Source organism: Physeter macrocephalus, chromosome 2 (assembly GCF_002837175.3).
Source record: "Physeter macrocephalus isolate SW-GA chromosome 2, ASM283717v5, whole genome shotgun sequence".
Lineage (NCBI taxonomy): Eukaryota > Metazoa > Chordata > Mammalia > Artiodactyla > Physeteridae > Physeter > Physeter macrocephalus.
This window is the reverse complement of record NC_041215.1, coordinates 42673169-42688841: the sequence shown is the minus strand read 5'-3', so window position 1 is coordinate 42688841 and position 15673 is coordinate 42673169. Positions and strand designations below refer to the sequence as shown.

Sequence of the window (15673 nt, the reverse complement as noted above, 5' to 3'; positions counted from 1 at the left end):
TAGAAAACCAAAATGGCAAAATATTTACAATGGGTGAATCTGGGTAAAGGATTTACAGGATTTCTTTGTACTATTCTTGCAACTTTCTAAGTTTCCAAAAAAAAAAAAAGAAAGTTAAATAGAAACCTTCAGGAATAACTAAAATCATAAACCCGACGATGCTGGAGTTATAGCCACACCATCTTCTAAAGGATTCTTTCTGGTTCATGACCCTCCTAATGGGGCAGTAAGCATGTCATATCCATGAACATTTCTCACCAAGCTGAAGGGACAACCCAAGGCTGGCCCACAAATTATGCCTAACAGGCTGGATGAAAAGGTGAAGTGGGCTGATTGGATGCTTCTCTACGGAACTGGAAAAGTGAAAGACCGAGCTAGTTATCAACAGAAGGTGGTATTGAAAAGTGGTGATGTAGAAGGTGGAGAAGTTGCCATGGACCCTGAGCAAGCGGGAAGTCCAGAGGACTCAAACTGGACAAGAGGAGGAAGCTAGCTGATGCAGGGACAGAAGGACAGTTACTAGGAGCCAAGTCACATTCACGGTCATACACTAGGGTGAGAAGCCAGGAATTCCTGCTGCAAAGATTCTCTAGAGCTGACCCAAATCCAAAACCCCAGACTCTAGACTCCATGTGGTCAGGCCTATGATGGCTCAGTTTCATTTCATGGCCCTCACTGCTCCCCATGAATCCTTACTTCTTCTGGTCTTTTTTGCTTACAACCAAAAGAACCCAACTGCATCCCTCTAACCAATACTTTTCCGCATGAAATTGAAAAATATGTGACCTTTAATGATGTTGTAAACATAAGCCTGAAGTCATTTATAAAGTTCTGCCACTAATGCTGCATTATATTCATTGTGTTTAACTACATCACTAACCAACCAAAAATTTGAAAACCACTCTTTAATTTAAAGCCAGCCTGTCTTAGCTCAAGCTGCTCTAACAAAATACCTAAACTGGGTGGCTTATCAACAAAAGAAATCTATTTCTCATGGTTCTGGAGGCTGGAAATCTGAGATCATGGTGCCACCATGGCCAAGTTCTAGTGAAGGCCCTCTTTTGGGACACCATCTGCTGACTTTTCAATGTGTCCTTATACAGCAGGAAGACGAAGAGAGCTCTTTGGGGTCTCTTTTATAAGAACACTAATCCTATTTGTTAGGGTTCCACCCTCATGACCTAATCACCTTCCAAAGGACCCTACCTCTTAATACCATCACATGGGGATGAGGATTTCAACATATGAATTCCAGGGGGACACAAACATCCAGTCACCCTTTTACTAAATCTCTTCCCTCTCTAGCTTTCTTTCTTTACAGAGCCAGTTTGTCTTACGGAACCTATGTGAACACAGAGGGAGAGGCAGATGCTGGGTGGTCAGCTAGAGTCACCCACTAGCCTTCTTGTTTCCAGGAATGATTCAAACCCGTGCATCAGCCTAGTGACCACACGTCATGGCTATCTCATGCTGCACCCGAGACACGCATGTGGACTGAATCTTTGACCTTCCCGTGCATCTGGCCAGGCCCTTCAGCTCTCACAGGCTAGCTGCTTCCACCCTGCACAGCTCCTCCCATCACTAACCCTGAGAGTACGTACGATGGTCATAGACAAACCTAGAACTGTCCTCTCCACAGAGGTGGGAGGAGGGCTAGGAGAACACCTGCACCCATGGGCCCATGTATACTTCTTCAGGCCAGGAACGTCTTGTGTGCAGTAAACCCTTGGAGAGGATGTATAGCTTCAGCTGGGTGTTGCTCATTTTTCATAGGACTGTGAGTATTAAGCTAATGTGCTGTGTTTCCACCTGGAAGCGGCTATTTGCCACTTCCCACAGGTTGCACAGGCCTTTCTTCCACTGCAGGGTCTGAGAATGTAGTCTCTGCGGACTTTTGAGTTCTCTGATCCTTTTAAAAGTGTTTTTTCATTTCAGTGATAATCTAAGCAATGACTACCAGCTATTCTGGCTCCTCTGAAGATTGGGGTGCCTACGTCCCCAGTTGAGATTACTATCACAGTGCAGCTAAGTGAGTCAAAGGCAAATGCCAGGGTCTGCAAGAAGCTGGTCCTTTAACAGGCACCGTACACTGTTCATGTTTGAGAAACTCTGGAGTAGCTTATTTAACTGTGGGAGATGATCTGCCCTAAGATCATGTATAATATGGCCATTTGCAAAGGTTTCAGATGACTCCTCAGTGGTGAGGGTCCCGTTTCCTGAGTCTCCCACAGGACTTGCTGGGTGAACTGTTCCCATTACAGCCCAGGGAGATCCGTCTCGACTCCTCCCAGCCTAGAGGTGGGTCAACTTTCCCCACAGGTGGCTGTGCACCAGCTTCCAGAAGTGGTTTTCAACCAGGATGCTGTTGGGGAATCCCATAAACACAGGAAGGAAACACACCTGGCTCTCCAGCCAGATTGGCAAGACCTGAAACGCCCAGGGTCTTTGGACAAATTTTTTTTTTTTTTTTTTGGCTGTGTTGGGTCTTCATTGCTGCGTGCGGGCTCTTCTCTAGTTGCGGCGAGCGGGGGCTAATCTTCGTTGCAGTGCGCGGGCTTCTCATTGCAGTGGCTTCTCTTGTTGCGGAGCACGGGCTCTAGGTGTGCAGGCTTCAGTAGTTGTGGCACACAGGCTCAGTAGTTGTGGCTTGTGGGCTCTAGAGCGCAGGCTCAGTAGCTGTGGCGCACAGGCTTAGTTGCTCCGCGGCACGTGGGATCTTCCCGGACCAGGGCTCGAACCCGTGTCCCCTGCATTGGCAGGCGGATTCTTAACCACTGCGCCCCCAGATTTGCTTTTATAGACGTTCTTTGGCTCAGCCGAGCCCATCTCGTCGGGACTTCACTGGCCCCATCACACCCATTTCAGGGAAGCCTCCTGATGGCCGGCCAGGAAGGAGCCTTTCAAACTTATCCAAGGCACTTCCGCCTCCCCGGTTTGACAGGCACCCCCCACGCAGGGGATGAGCCTGTCACTTGTGTGCTTAAGAAGAGGGGTTCACTGCTTGTGGTCATTCCCCCCACCCCGACCACTCTTTTGAATATCCTGAATCAATAGGAATGAAGAATATCAATTAAGATTATTCCTAGGCTCCTGAATCCGCTGCTGAACACGTAAAACCCTGGGCAGAGAAGAGCCTCTGCCACTTAGCCGGGGCAGGATGGGGCAGGCAGGATGTCCAGCCAGCTCCTGAGGCCCAGGGGTCAGCCCCGGCCAAAGAGGAGACGACTGGGCCCTCTCCCCACACCACCCTCCCACCATGACGTTATGCCTTCAGCCCCAGAATAGTAGAGGACGTTTGGGAAATTCACACTCTAAAAATATTTCCTTTTTTCATGTAGGCAAGATAACACAGGAGTGACAGTGGGTTACTAAGAATGCTGTTCCCTCATTATGTAACACGGACAAAAATAAAGAGTGTTCTGGGCCAAAAACAGGGCTGAGAAAGAGGAATGTGAATAAATAGCACTGACAAGTCATTATTTACTCAAACTGTCAAATGGCTGAAGAACTTGAGGAAAGTTCTGATCCACATGACACATCACTGATTAGTCATGTGACTACGGAGGGAGCCCAGGTCAGCGTCCTGACAAGCGTTTGTAGCGGAGGCCGCTCAAGGATAGGTAAGTCGCGCAGTGAACACTCCCTCCCCCGCCATCAGCCAGCGGTAAGACTGGGGCTCCCGGACGCTGGGAGCACTGGGCTCCCTCGCGAGACTGCAGCCCATCCTGTGTCAGGTGACAGACAGGGTGCAGGTCGCACTGGAGCGCCCAGCCGGGTACCCTCGCTGGAGGCTGTCGTGCCGGCAGGTGGCTGGTTACGAGCCACGGGTCCCTCTCCCAGCAGAGCTGCTGCCCCTCAGGGGTCAGAGCAGGGTGTCCAGACTCACCCCGGCTTTCACTGCCCACCGCCCGGGCTTCTCCAAGTCCTGCCAGTGTCGCTTGCTGAATCTCTCACCCCCTCACCACTGCCGCGGTCAAGGCCACTGCTATCTCGTGCGGGGATCACCATGGCGACCACTCTAGTACCTGACGGGTGAGTCTCGTCTCGCGCCTCTGTTCCTCCACTGAAAACCGTCCAGAGCTTCTCTGTTCTCACTCAACAAGCTCCAAACTCCCCAAAGGGTCATGTGAGGTGCTGAACCGGCCGCCGCTTCCCTCTCTGCTCTGGCCACACCGGCATCGGGGCTGGGGGCTGCTGCAGATAAGCCTGCAGCCTGGAACGAGCCAGGACTCTTCCCAGGTTCCTGCCCCAGACCTCCGCCTCGATAAAGTCTACTCAGCCTTTAACTGTAACTTCCTCCACGGAGCCGGGAGCCAAGGAAGGGGAAAGGAATCAAAAGAAAACCAATCGTTTGATGAGAGGGTAGGAGATTTCGAAGTCCCTCTCGTTGCATCATCTCTACGAACACCGGCTGCTGGACGTGTCCTCACGTGAAAACCAGAGCCTGTAGCCAACAGCTAAGTGGTCATTCGTCCACAGCTGGGCCACTTAGTACAGCTAAGTACCTGGGGCATGCTGGGCACTTTTCAGATATTATCTTGTTTAGTATTTGTAACACCCCATCTTGCAGAGGAAGAGGTTCGGCGTCTTGTGGCTGATAAAAGCTGGGATTTGATCTCTCCTGAGCCAGGCCTGTGCTTCTGCCATCAGGTCCAGGGCCTACCAGCAACTAGAGGGGCACGCATCCATGTGGATGGCTTTTGAACGATGCTTTTACGGGTTGAACTGTGACCCCAGTGCCCGTCTAAAAAAGTAAGATATGTTGAAGTCCTAACCCCAGTACTTCAGACTGTGACCTTGTTTGGAAATAAGGTCACTGCAGATGTAACTAGTTCAGATGAGGTCACACTGGACCAGGATGGCTGGTGTCAAAAAAAACAGACACAGACTCACAGTGGGGTGGAGGGACACTCTGCCATGTGATGACAGAGGCAGAGACAGAAGCGCTACACCTGGGAGCCAAGGAACAAGGATGCCAGCAACCACTGGCAGCTAGAAACAGGCAAGGCAGGCTCCTTCCCTACACGCTTCAGGGGGAGCACCATCCTGCCAACACCTTGATTTCCAACTTGGAGCCTCCAGAACTGAGACAATAAATTTCTGCCATTTTTATGCCACCCAGGTTGTGATATTTTGTTACTGCAGCCTTAGGAAACTAATACAGTGGCGAATTCTCTTTTTCTCTCCTGGGAAATACTTTTTATCACAGGCCTGCTCAGTACTACAGACGGTCAACTCACCAGCTTTGAACCCAACTAACAGCATCTGCAGCACCAGCCGGCCCAGCCTGCACATGGCTCCCTCACAGGCCATTCGTCTACCTTATTCTGGGATAATGATGGAGACAAACCTGCAAACTTAAACAAAAAATAAACATTCTGTCATGGTTTTGCATGAAAAAAATATCCAGTTTTTTTTTTTTTTCAACCTGATAGGGCAGATATGTACCTTCCTTTGAGAGGCTCACTCAGCCGCAAAGCAGCAGAGGGAAATGTGCCTCTGAGTCGACATTAAGATCTCCGCCAGGAACTGCTGAGGTTGGCCTTGGGGAGGGGACGAGAGGGGCACGTCCCCAGAGACCCAATCAGAGACTGAGCCACATTCCTGTCCTCTCCAGGTAGGGGCCAAGTAGGGGCCTTCGGTCAAGCTGCCTTCCTTGGCAGGTAAGCTCAGCCCAGGAATGATCCCTGCAGTAGGCCAGCCTTCATTGGGGAATTTATCCACGACCACCAGTCAGACATCACAAGCTCCCAGGGGAAAAACTGCTGGCAAAGAAGTTGTGTTAATATGAACTAGCTATATTTTGTATTTCAAGAATTAGGCCAGCCCACTTTCACAGGCTGATGCCAAGCTCCACTTCTCAGAGCTAGAGAAATGCTGGCAGCACCCTTTGGCTTTCAGGAGCTAATATACTGCAACACTCTGGTTTTATGGTGCCCAGTGACAAAGAAATTGAGTTGAGAAGATTCAAACACAATAGTTTTGCCACTGAGATGCATTCATTCGTTCACTGTTTCCCGAATGCCAAGTCCTATCCATTACCTTGCATGCCCAGAAGAAAGGCGCAGGCAGCAAGAGCGGGTTACAGTTGGCTTGAAACAGACTGAACTGGCTTCATGCTCTTGCCCCTCTTCCTCATCCTACCCTCCTGTGCCCACCGTGTCCTCCAGTTTCTGGCAAGGAAGAGTACACAGCAACCAAAACCCCATCGGTTTAGGGCGGAAGTGTTAAGTGCACCCACTGGTTGGAGGGGACACGAATCTTCCCTCCCAGTGGTCACCTCTGTTCTTTCCCATTAAGAATTGTATTACCTCTCTGATTGCATTTGTTACTCTGCAAACACAGGTATGCACCAGTCAGTGCTTAGGCCGCATCTTACTCAGTGTCTCAATGGCATCTGACCCAGTTGATCAACTCCCTCCTTCAATTTTTTTTTTTTCCCTTGGCTTCTAGAACATCACACTTCTGGTTTTCCTTCTACATAAGTGGTTACTCCTTCTCCGTGTCCTCTGGCCATCCTCCTCCTCTTTCTGATATCTGGTTCAATCCCCAGACCATCTCTTTGCATTGTGTTCACTTCTGAGTGGTCTCATACTGTCCTATGGCTTAAGTGCTGTCTGTATCTAAATTTCCCAATTTGTAGCACAAGCCCTAACCTTTTCCTTAAACTCCAAACTTACACAGTCACTTCTAACTGTATTAGTTATCTATTGCTGTATAACAAATGGCCCCCAAATTCAGAAGCTTAAAATAACAAACATTCTCTCACCGTTTCTGAGGGTCGGCAAACCACGAGCAGCTTAGCCTGGCAGTTCTGGTGCAAAGTCCCTCAGGAGGCTGCAGTCTTCTGAGACTGGGGAGAATCCACTTCCAAGCTCACATGGCTTCTGGCAGGAGCCCCCATTCCTCAGGATGTGGGCCTCTCCCTAGGGTTGTTTGTGACCTGGCAGTCGACTTCCCCCAGAGTGAGTGAACAGAGAGAGAAAGCTACTCTGAGACTGATGTCTTTCCTAGCCTAATCTTGGGAGTGACACACCAACTTTTTCCGTGTTCTGTTCACCACAAAGCCCAGCTCGGTACAATTTTAGGGTGGAGACTACACAAGGGTGTGACTACCAGGAGGGAGGAGGCGAGGAGCCACGGCAGCCACCCCAGACGCTGGCTACCCCAGGTAGACCTAATTGTTAGCTCAGAGTTAGCATGTCCTAACTCCAAATCTTTATTCGCATCCTCCCCGCAAACCTGCTCTTCCCTCAGCCTTCCCCATCTCAGTATGTGACAGCATCACTCAGTTACTCAGGCCCCGAACTTCCAACTCACCCTTGACTCTTTCTCATACCCTCAGTAATTCCATCAGCATATTCTGGGCATTCTGCTTCCAAAACGTGTGCCAAATCTGATCACCTTTTACCCCCTCCGCTGCTACCACTCCAGTGCAAACCATCAATACTCCTACTAGTTTCACTACTTGCACCCCTGCCTCTGCAGTGTATTCTTCACACAGCAGCCAGAGTGAAGAGTTTCCAAATCTCAGACCATGATACCATGCCCCACCCGCCCGCCTGCCCCCTTCAAAATTCTCCACTGGCTTTCCCTTTCAATCAAGAACACAAATCCCAACTCCTAACGTTTAGTGTGATCTGTCTGGTCTTTGCACATTTGCCCAACTTTCTTTTCTTCACCCTTTTCCCTCCCCTACTCTACTCCCTGGCCACTCTGGCCTTTTCTCGGCGCCTCCGACATACCACGTTTACTCATACCTCTGCCTTTTTCTATCCCGTCTGGGGTCATCTCCCAGGCGCCCACAAGGCTGGCTCCCTCACTTCATTCAGGTCTCTGCTCAATGTCACTGCCTCACAGGCCTTCCCTTATCACCTGTCCATAAACCACTCTCCCCCCCACTCAGGTAATTTGATCATACTTATCCCTTGATGTAAACGCCATGAGGGCCTTTTACCTGTCCTGTTCACTGCTGTATCCCCATCGCCTAGGACAGTACCTGGCACATAGCTGGCATTCAATAAACGTCTGCTGAACTAATGAATGGAATATAAAAATAAATGCTTGGAGAGTTTTAAAAATCCCATCCTGAAGAAAAATCTGGATTACTATGGTGGTATAGGGACACATTAAGTGGGAGGGCCCATGTGAGGACACTTCCTGTTGGTTCCACAAGCACTTGTCAGGCTCTCTGCAACATGTTACAAAGCACAAAGGAGGAGGAAAAAACCAGTGACGATATAATTGCTACTTTCCAATTTAGTACCAGATCTAGGACGTGTAAATACTTCTTAGCCTCTCCAATCCATTTAGTGTGGTCTAAAACCCACCACGTCACTCCCTTGCTTCAAACTCTTGACTCACCAGTGCCCCAAAGACACAGCCCGAACTTCTTGCTGTGGTTTACCCAGAACTTCCTCATCTCACCTCAGTGACCTCACCATCTTCACATCTTGCCTCTTTCTACTCTGGGTACCTCACCCAGCCAAACTGAAATGCTGGCTATTCTCCAAAGATACATTTTCCTTTGCTCCTGAGTTTTTTGTACATTCTGTGTTCTCTACTCGTAACAATCTTCCTACGCCCTCCTGTATCAGTTCGTTTTTGCAGCATAACAGACCACCCCAACTCTCTCTTCCTTCTGCAGGCTTCTTTGCATGTCTCACAGTTCCCAGGAGGGAGAGAAGGCAAGCCTCAACGTGCAAATACTTTTCAAGTCTCTGCCTGTGTCACGCTTGCTAACACCCCACTGACCAAAGACACAGCTAAGTCCAGATTGAAGGGCTGGAAAAATATAAACTCCACTTCATGGGAGCAGCGGCACAATCACAATTAGGGCAAGCGTACAGGGACGGGGAAATAACTGTAGTTCTTCTTTGCAATTTTCCATACTTCCCATCTCAGCTCCTACTTACCTCCTGCTCTCAATCTAGAAATCATCTCCTCTAGAAAGATTTCCCTGATCCCTAAAGACTGACTGAAAAACCTCTTCCATAACCCCTCATATTCACTATTTTTAGAAACATAAATTTATTTATTTATTTTTGGCTGCGTTGGATCTTTGTTGCTGCACGCAGGCTTTCTCTAGCTGCGGTGAGTGGGGGCTACTTTGTTGTGGTGCGCGGGCTTCTCATTGAGGTGGCTTCTCTTTGCTGCACAGCACTGGCTCTAGGCACGTGGGCTCAGTAGTTGTGGCATGTGGGCTGTAGAGCGCAGGCTCAGTAGTTGTTGTGCACAGGCTTAGCTGCTCCGCGGCATGTGGGATCTTCCCGGACCAGGGCTCGAACCCATTTCCCCTGCGTTGGCAGGCGGCTTCTTAACCACTGCACCACCAGGGAAGTCCTATATTCACTACTACTACGTGTATTAGTCTCCACCACCAACAAATGAATGAATGAATGAATTACTAAATAAACATTGGACCTCCAGTTCATACCGTCGAGTTGACTGCACTCTCCATTTTATAGCAATGTTACCTCAGTCTTCCCCATCTGATGGGAAGGTCACTGAAAGGAGGGAGTATGTTCGGTTTCTGTTTTACCTCCATTGCCTAGTACAGTACCTGATACGAAGTAGGTACTTAAAAATATCTTGAAATCAACAAACACATAACTATAATAAAAGTAAAATGGGATAATGTCATTAAAAAAGGCACAAAGTGTTCCTGAGATCCCTGCAAGACTCAGCAGGCTGCAAATATTTAGGAAAATCTGAGACAGCATAAAACTAACTGAAATAAGAACAAAATGCCCACTGGAGGGGAGAAAAGAAGAGAAAATTAGCCAGAGAAAGCAACACCTTCCCTTTTATTAGATTCACAACGCCTTTTTAAAGTCCAACCTCTCTTTGAAAAATGTTTTTTTGCTATTAACTTCCTCATTAGAAAGCAGACAAACTCTGTCCTTGAAAGGTATGTTTCTCCTTGGTACTGCGCTCAGCCCTCAGGCCGCACTGCGTGGTTTACCAGCAGCAGTCAAATCCAGCATCTCAGAGAAGAGCACTGTGAAGGCCAGGAGGTGATCAGCAAGAGCCTCCTATACTTCATACATACATATATATATATGCATATATATACATATATGTACACACACATTTACATTTTTTTAACAAAAATAATACAACATAGGGTTTACAGAGCTCTATTAATTCTTTAAAGTTACATAGGCAAGGTCTATGCTTCAGTATAATCATTTTTTACTTTGGATTAAAGTGGGAATTTTAGGCCTGAAAATAGATTTAAGATTATTGAACAGAGGCCATATAACAACACAGACTTGATAAATCTTGATCGTCACATAACTAGAAATATGTTGTTGTTATCCTTATGCTGGGTGCTACACATCCCCCATCGATTATTTTCATTTTAACTATAATACAAAAGCAAAATAGTTCACTGAAGTAATCTTCTATTCATTACATTAGCACATATGCCAAATTATACTAACTGCACGATAATCTCTATGTTCAGAGGCTATATTTTTAGCATGTGCTCATCTCTGCTTCATTAAATACTGCAAGCAACCACAAAAAAAGGAATGCATGTTGTACAGCAAGAGAGAGCAACGATCTGCAGGGTGATATCTTCCAGGGCAACCGAAGACAAAACAAGTCTTACAAGAGATATAAAACTAATCTGCAGTGACATTTAATATATAGTTTTTTTATCGGAAGGAATACATTTAAGTCACAGTTACATGGAAAAACACATAGTCTATGTGAAATTCTAGGCTTTCTCCTAGAATATTCAAAATGCTCATCATCAAAAGTCAATTAATACAGTAAAGATGGCCACCAGGTGACTGAATAAACAGAATGTCATTTAGTATTTTAAAAATAGATTCTGGGAGTAGAAGCTACCACCAAAATATCCAGAAATCTGAGTTAACTGGTACTCTACTTTGCATACTTGATACTAATAAATGTAATAAGTGTTTACAGAGACTATGAATGCAGGGCAATAGCCTAAGGGATAGTCACGGAAAAGAAGAAATGAACACAATCCTGCTGGAGGGAGTACACAGAACTCCTGCTGTTGTTTTGGTCCCCCCCAACCCCCCAAACAACAAGGGCCGTCTCTTTGGGGAAGAAATCTTTAAATAGCTGAAGCCCATTCCTCTGCCCCCACAAGACCCTAGAGAGCCCAGTGGAAAGTCTCTCAGATGCTGGTATGATTCTTGATCACCAAACTGGACAGGTCCTCTTCATGGCCTCTCAGGTTCTGACTGGCACAACCTCCTTCCCACAGAAGGCGTTAGCGCTGTCTGGGAAGCCACAAATGAGGGAACTCTAGACGGATTAGAAGAAGGAGGTATCTGATGAAAAGGCACCTGCAAGTCTGAAATCCTCTTTGGTGAGGACACTGTACATGCGCTGAGGCAGAGCCCGGGAGTAGGGAGCAGGGCGGGGCACGGTCGTGCGCAGAATGAGCTCCCGGCCCGCAGCGGGTGGGAAGTCTGCCGCCAGGTTCTGCCTCCTCTCTTCTGGGGGGACCATCCTCTTCAGATCCTCCTCCGGCGGAGCCATGGCTGCAGCCTTGAAGAGAATCACATGCTAGTTCAAGAGCAGGCTGAATGCTAAACTCAGATCATTTTGAAGGACAGATGAATAAGCATGATAAATACAAAAAAATGTTCTACATTACTCAGTAATGCAGTCAGTTATGTTATGATTGCTCAGAAAATGCAAGAAGCTTGAAACACTGCATGAGCAGCCAGAGATTACAAATAAACTGGTGACACAGACAGAAGATAATGACTGCCAGGTAATCTGCTTTGGAAAGTGACGGCCATATTCAGACATCTGATGAAGAGGGACAATGGAGCTGTTCTGGTTTCTATACACATTTCTTCTAGCAATGACCCAAGTCCAAGTCTGATGTGCTCAGTCCAGTAAGGAACTGCTGCTCTCCAGAGTCTGGAAAGATGATTCTTTATCGATTCTTTCAATTCTTTTTAAGGTTCATTTGTCAAATTAAAACTGAGGACACTGGTTTTGTTTGCTGGGTGGGTGACTAATGTAATGTGGAATTGACAGAGGTCCATGAAATGTAGCAGTGGCCACAAAAGTGAAGTTCTCAATATTAAAGGCATCTATTTTTTCATTAAAATTGCGTAAAATACATATTCAACTAGAGCTTTCATTTTAACTCTGATCACTATGTTTCTTTCACAATACCATCAATTTGGAAAAAAATAATTGTTTTGGCAATGGAAATATGAAATCATGTTACGCTAAACACCAGCAAGAAAGGTATGCCAAACCCAGACTGTTAAAGAGGTGGTTGGCCTTAATGACCTTATGAAGGAATGGGTGGGAAGGAACAAGGAACTATGAAGGACAAAGGCTATTTTGTTACCTCATCAGAAGATTCAGTCAGCTTGAGAAAGGGTGAGAAAAGAAACAGTGATGAAAGGGAAACAAGCAAGATGGTTTAAAAAGAGCTAGACAAGAGATTTCAAGATTACTTCAGAGACAGCATGCACTACGTTAAGGAACGTAATCCTATCAAAAGAATATCAAGACAAAAACACACCACATACAACACATCTAGCCGTCCAACTGAGCAGACAAATCTCACTACTCATGCATGATGGCTCAAGAGGCAACGTACAGAGTGTCACTTAATGGGGAAATGATTCAGCAAAAATCTAGCTCTTTTCCCGAAGATTAAGATACTAAAAAAAGTACTCATGTCTTGAAAAATAGATAATCCAATGAATTTAAGACTAGATGTCTGACTTATTCAATTTAGAAAGACTAAGGCAAAATCCAATCAGTGGTCTGTTTGCTGAATTCCATTTAAATATGGATATACCACTGACACATACAATCATGATGAAAGTTTATTAAAATGTATGATTTTAAGGAAAAGTTCTAAATATGTAAAATTACTGTAGGCTATAAAATATTTTCAGTGAAATTTTATAACTTTAAAAAAGTTAAAATCTTGATTTAATAGAATTGATATAAAGTATCAGTTAATTATGAAAAATTACGTGAATAAATTTGAATGGTTTCTATTAATTAGCCAGATATTTAAGAGGTGGGTTTAAAAATGTACCAACCAGGTGCTTGTTATATGGATTACAGTCTGCCAATTCCCTAAAAACATTCACTTCAAGGTTTGAAAGCTTAAAATATTTTAAAATTATATAATGTGGGATGAATGTACAATTTCAGTATCCATTAAAGGGGATTAGCTATACAATGAGCCAGTGAAAAGATGATACACTCTTATATTTACTAATGTAGAAAGATAATTACATTAAGTAGAAAATAAGAACAAAGTAAACCATGTAATATAATCCTATTTTGTAAAATTTACATACATTTGTATATACTAGATGTTAAATGTTGACAGTGATCACCAGTGGGTAGTGAGATTAATTTTTCAGTGTCATTAATTTTTCATTATAATTCCCTGTATTATCCAAATTTTTACAGTAAGACTTTACTTACAGTCTCGGGGAAAAAGGTTATTTCCATATTGGGGAAAATAATTTTGCTTACGTATTTAGAACAATGAGAGTGTTCTACTCTTGGCATTAAAAATATTTTATAAATACTTCAGATTTTAAATCCTCTTAACACACAGGTTTTAAAAAATGAGGAAAGAATTCTTGCAGTATAAGGAAAATTCATATTGGTGTTAACAAGGAAATGTGCTTATAAGCGCTGGCTAGTAAACTGGCAAATATATCATAGGATGTGAAAACAGACTTGGTTCTGGTTTCACGCCAGAGAGAAAAACAAAATAAATCAAAGTAAGCATCTATTGTTTTCTAGAACTTTAATTTATAAGGAAATACTTGGTTTTTAACTTGAAATCCTTAAATTTAGGGCACCACCCCATAAATAATCTCAGGTTTTAGTTCTTGCTAAAATTCCTATCAGTATATTTGGCTATGATTTTGAATATATTCAAATTCAATATATTCAAATTCAAATTCATATATTCGATGCACTCCAGACCGACTCAAAGGAGATTATGAAGTTTTTATTCCATGTGTAAACCCACGAAAATTCTTTTTCTCATTTGACTGTGAGAATTATACCTTCAAAACTGGGCCATTCTATTGTCATCACAGTGCTACATAAGGGGCACCCTGTATTTAGTACACTTCCAAATACTTTTATCAGAATCTTTACTATTAATGAGTCCTGATGTGAGAATCACCTACGGAATACCAGGCGCCTCTTAACCAGTAAACAAGATCAGTACAGAGAGAATCAACCCAAAGTATAACTAATACAATCCTCATAAAAATCCAAATCTTAACAGTTTTAGAATGTCAGAGGTACTGTACGATTTTTAAAACTTTTATTAGTAGAGGTAATGACAAAGGAAAGTTCTCAAATTGAGCTTTCTTTCTGTGCTGAAGACTGTTTTCCATAGTCCTAAAAATCTGAATCTTGCTCTTCCTTCTTAGGAACCCTCTGAAGTTAGATCTCTTCACCATTATAAGAATAGTTAGATTTACTAACTCCAAGCTAAGTTGTGAATCCACTGCAGTACATGGAGTTTAAAACTGGTAAAACTAAACTCTAATTTGAAAGTAGTAAACATTTTTTCCACAGCACAGCACTGGCCATTGCTAAACAAGTCCCTATTAGATTCGTTAACAAGGAATTTCAGGCCATTTTAACTTCTGAAATTTAGGTACTAAAATAAACTTATCATTTTATTTAAACATGTAAGAAAGCAGATGGATTTCAAAGACTAAAAAGTTACTGTTGAGAGTCATTATTTCTTCAGTGTTCGAATCCAATGCTGTTATTAGCAGCTGTAGAATCGGCCATGTGTGAGAATCAAAACAGTACCTTACTGAGCAGAGGCCTGGAGAGATCATGACACAGTCAATAAGGAATCTCACATACCCTCTGAGCATTCACAAACAGCTTGTGAATGATGCTGCCAGCATGTCCTCTTCCTGCACCGACAACTAACACCTCAGGTTGCTCCAAAAGGCAACTCACAAACCTGGAAGAGAGAGGTAATGAAAGGATAGAAAACGAGCTGCTCAGTTCACACTGGGTCAATCCTCCCTGATTCATTTCAGGGACAAACCGTCAAAATGATACTGGCAAACCCTACACCAAGGCTGGAGTGGAAATTTTTTAATGGCACATATCGACATTTGGAATTAAAATCGACTCAAATGACAATCTTACTGTCTTTCAACTGTTTTTGTAAATTTTTTTAAAAGCCCATCTCTGTCAAAGTGTTAGAAAAAAATATTCAGTCTATTTCTTTCAGACTATAGAAGATGCTACACTAAATATTTTTTTTATGTTTTTAACAACAAAAACCATGTTTAATTTATACAGCAAAGCAATGGTCCTTATTTCTCATTTTTGTTCTTTTAAGGTGTATGAGTGAGTGTGAGTGTGGGTGTGTGTGTGCATGCGCTTAAAATACATGTTTTGCTGGGCAAAGTCTCAATTGTAAGCTGTGCCGTTATGTGCTGGAAACACTCTACTTCCAAGTATATCACAGACAACGTATGGTGGAGCTAAGAGAGTTGAAGGCACAGAGCCACCAACTCTGCACCACCTGCTCACTAACTCATACTGCTATCTTAGAAACAATTCCTGTGATTAGAGCATATTCTTCTCATTAAAGAGGAAGGAATTTTCAAGAGCAAAGAAGGCTGGGTGAAAATTTCAACAAAAG

General features: G+C 44.3%; 2 protein-coding genes across 7 annotated transcripts in view; one reads left to right on the top strand and one right to left on the bottom strand.

Annotated features, from left to right (window-relative positions):
* ZRANB3 (zinc finger RANBP2-type containing 3) overlaps window positions 1-15673 on the top strand; it is a 374344-nt gene that overhangs the window by 294077 nt on the left and 64594 nt on the right. Inside the window, exon 22 of one of the 4 annotated variants that reach the window (XM_028477392.2) lies at window positions 3339-3884. The exons of the other annotated variants lie outside the window; for them this stretch is intronic. Within the exon in view, the coding sequence (XP_028333193.1) occupies window positions 3339-3347 (9 nt within the window). The 3' untranslated portion in view covers window positions 3348-3884. Of the gene's footprint in view, window positions 1-3338; window positions 3885-15673 lie in introns of those variants that run through there. 4 annotated transcript variants of the gene reach the window in all.
* Window positions 10090-15673, bottom strand: part of RAB3GAP1 (RAB3 GTPase activating protein catalytic subunit 1) — a 126498-nt gene continuing 120914 nt past the window's right edge. For 2 of the 3 annotated variants that reach the window (XM_024122184.3, XM_024122185.3), the window contains 2 exons: window positions 14878-14980; window positions 10090-11532 (listed from right to left, as the gene is read on the bottom strand). In XM_024122184.3, coding sequence (XP_023977952.1) covers window positions 11296-11532; window positions 14878-14980 — 340 coding nt within the window. In that variant the 3' untranslated portion in view covers window positions 10090-11295. Of the gene's footprint in view, window positions 11533-11554; window positions 12377-14877; window positions 14981-15673 lie in introns of those variants that run through there. The other variant, XM_028477389.2, reaches the window with a different exon arrangement.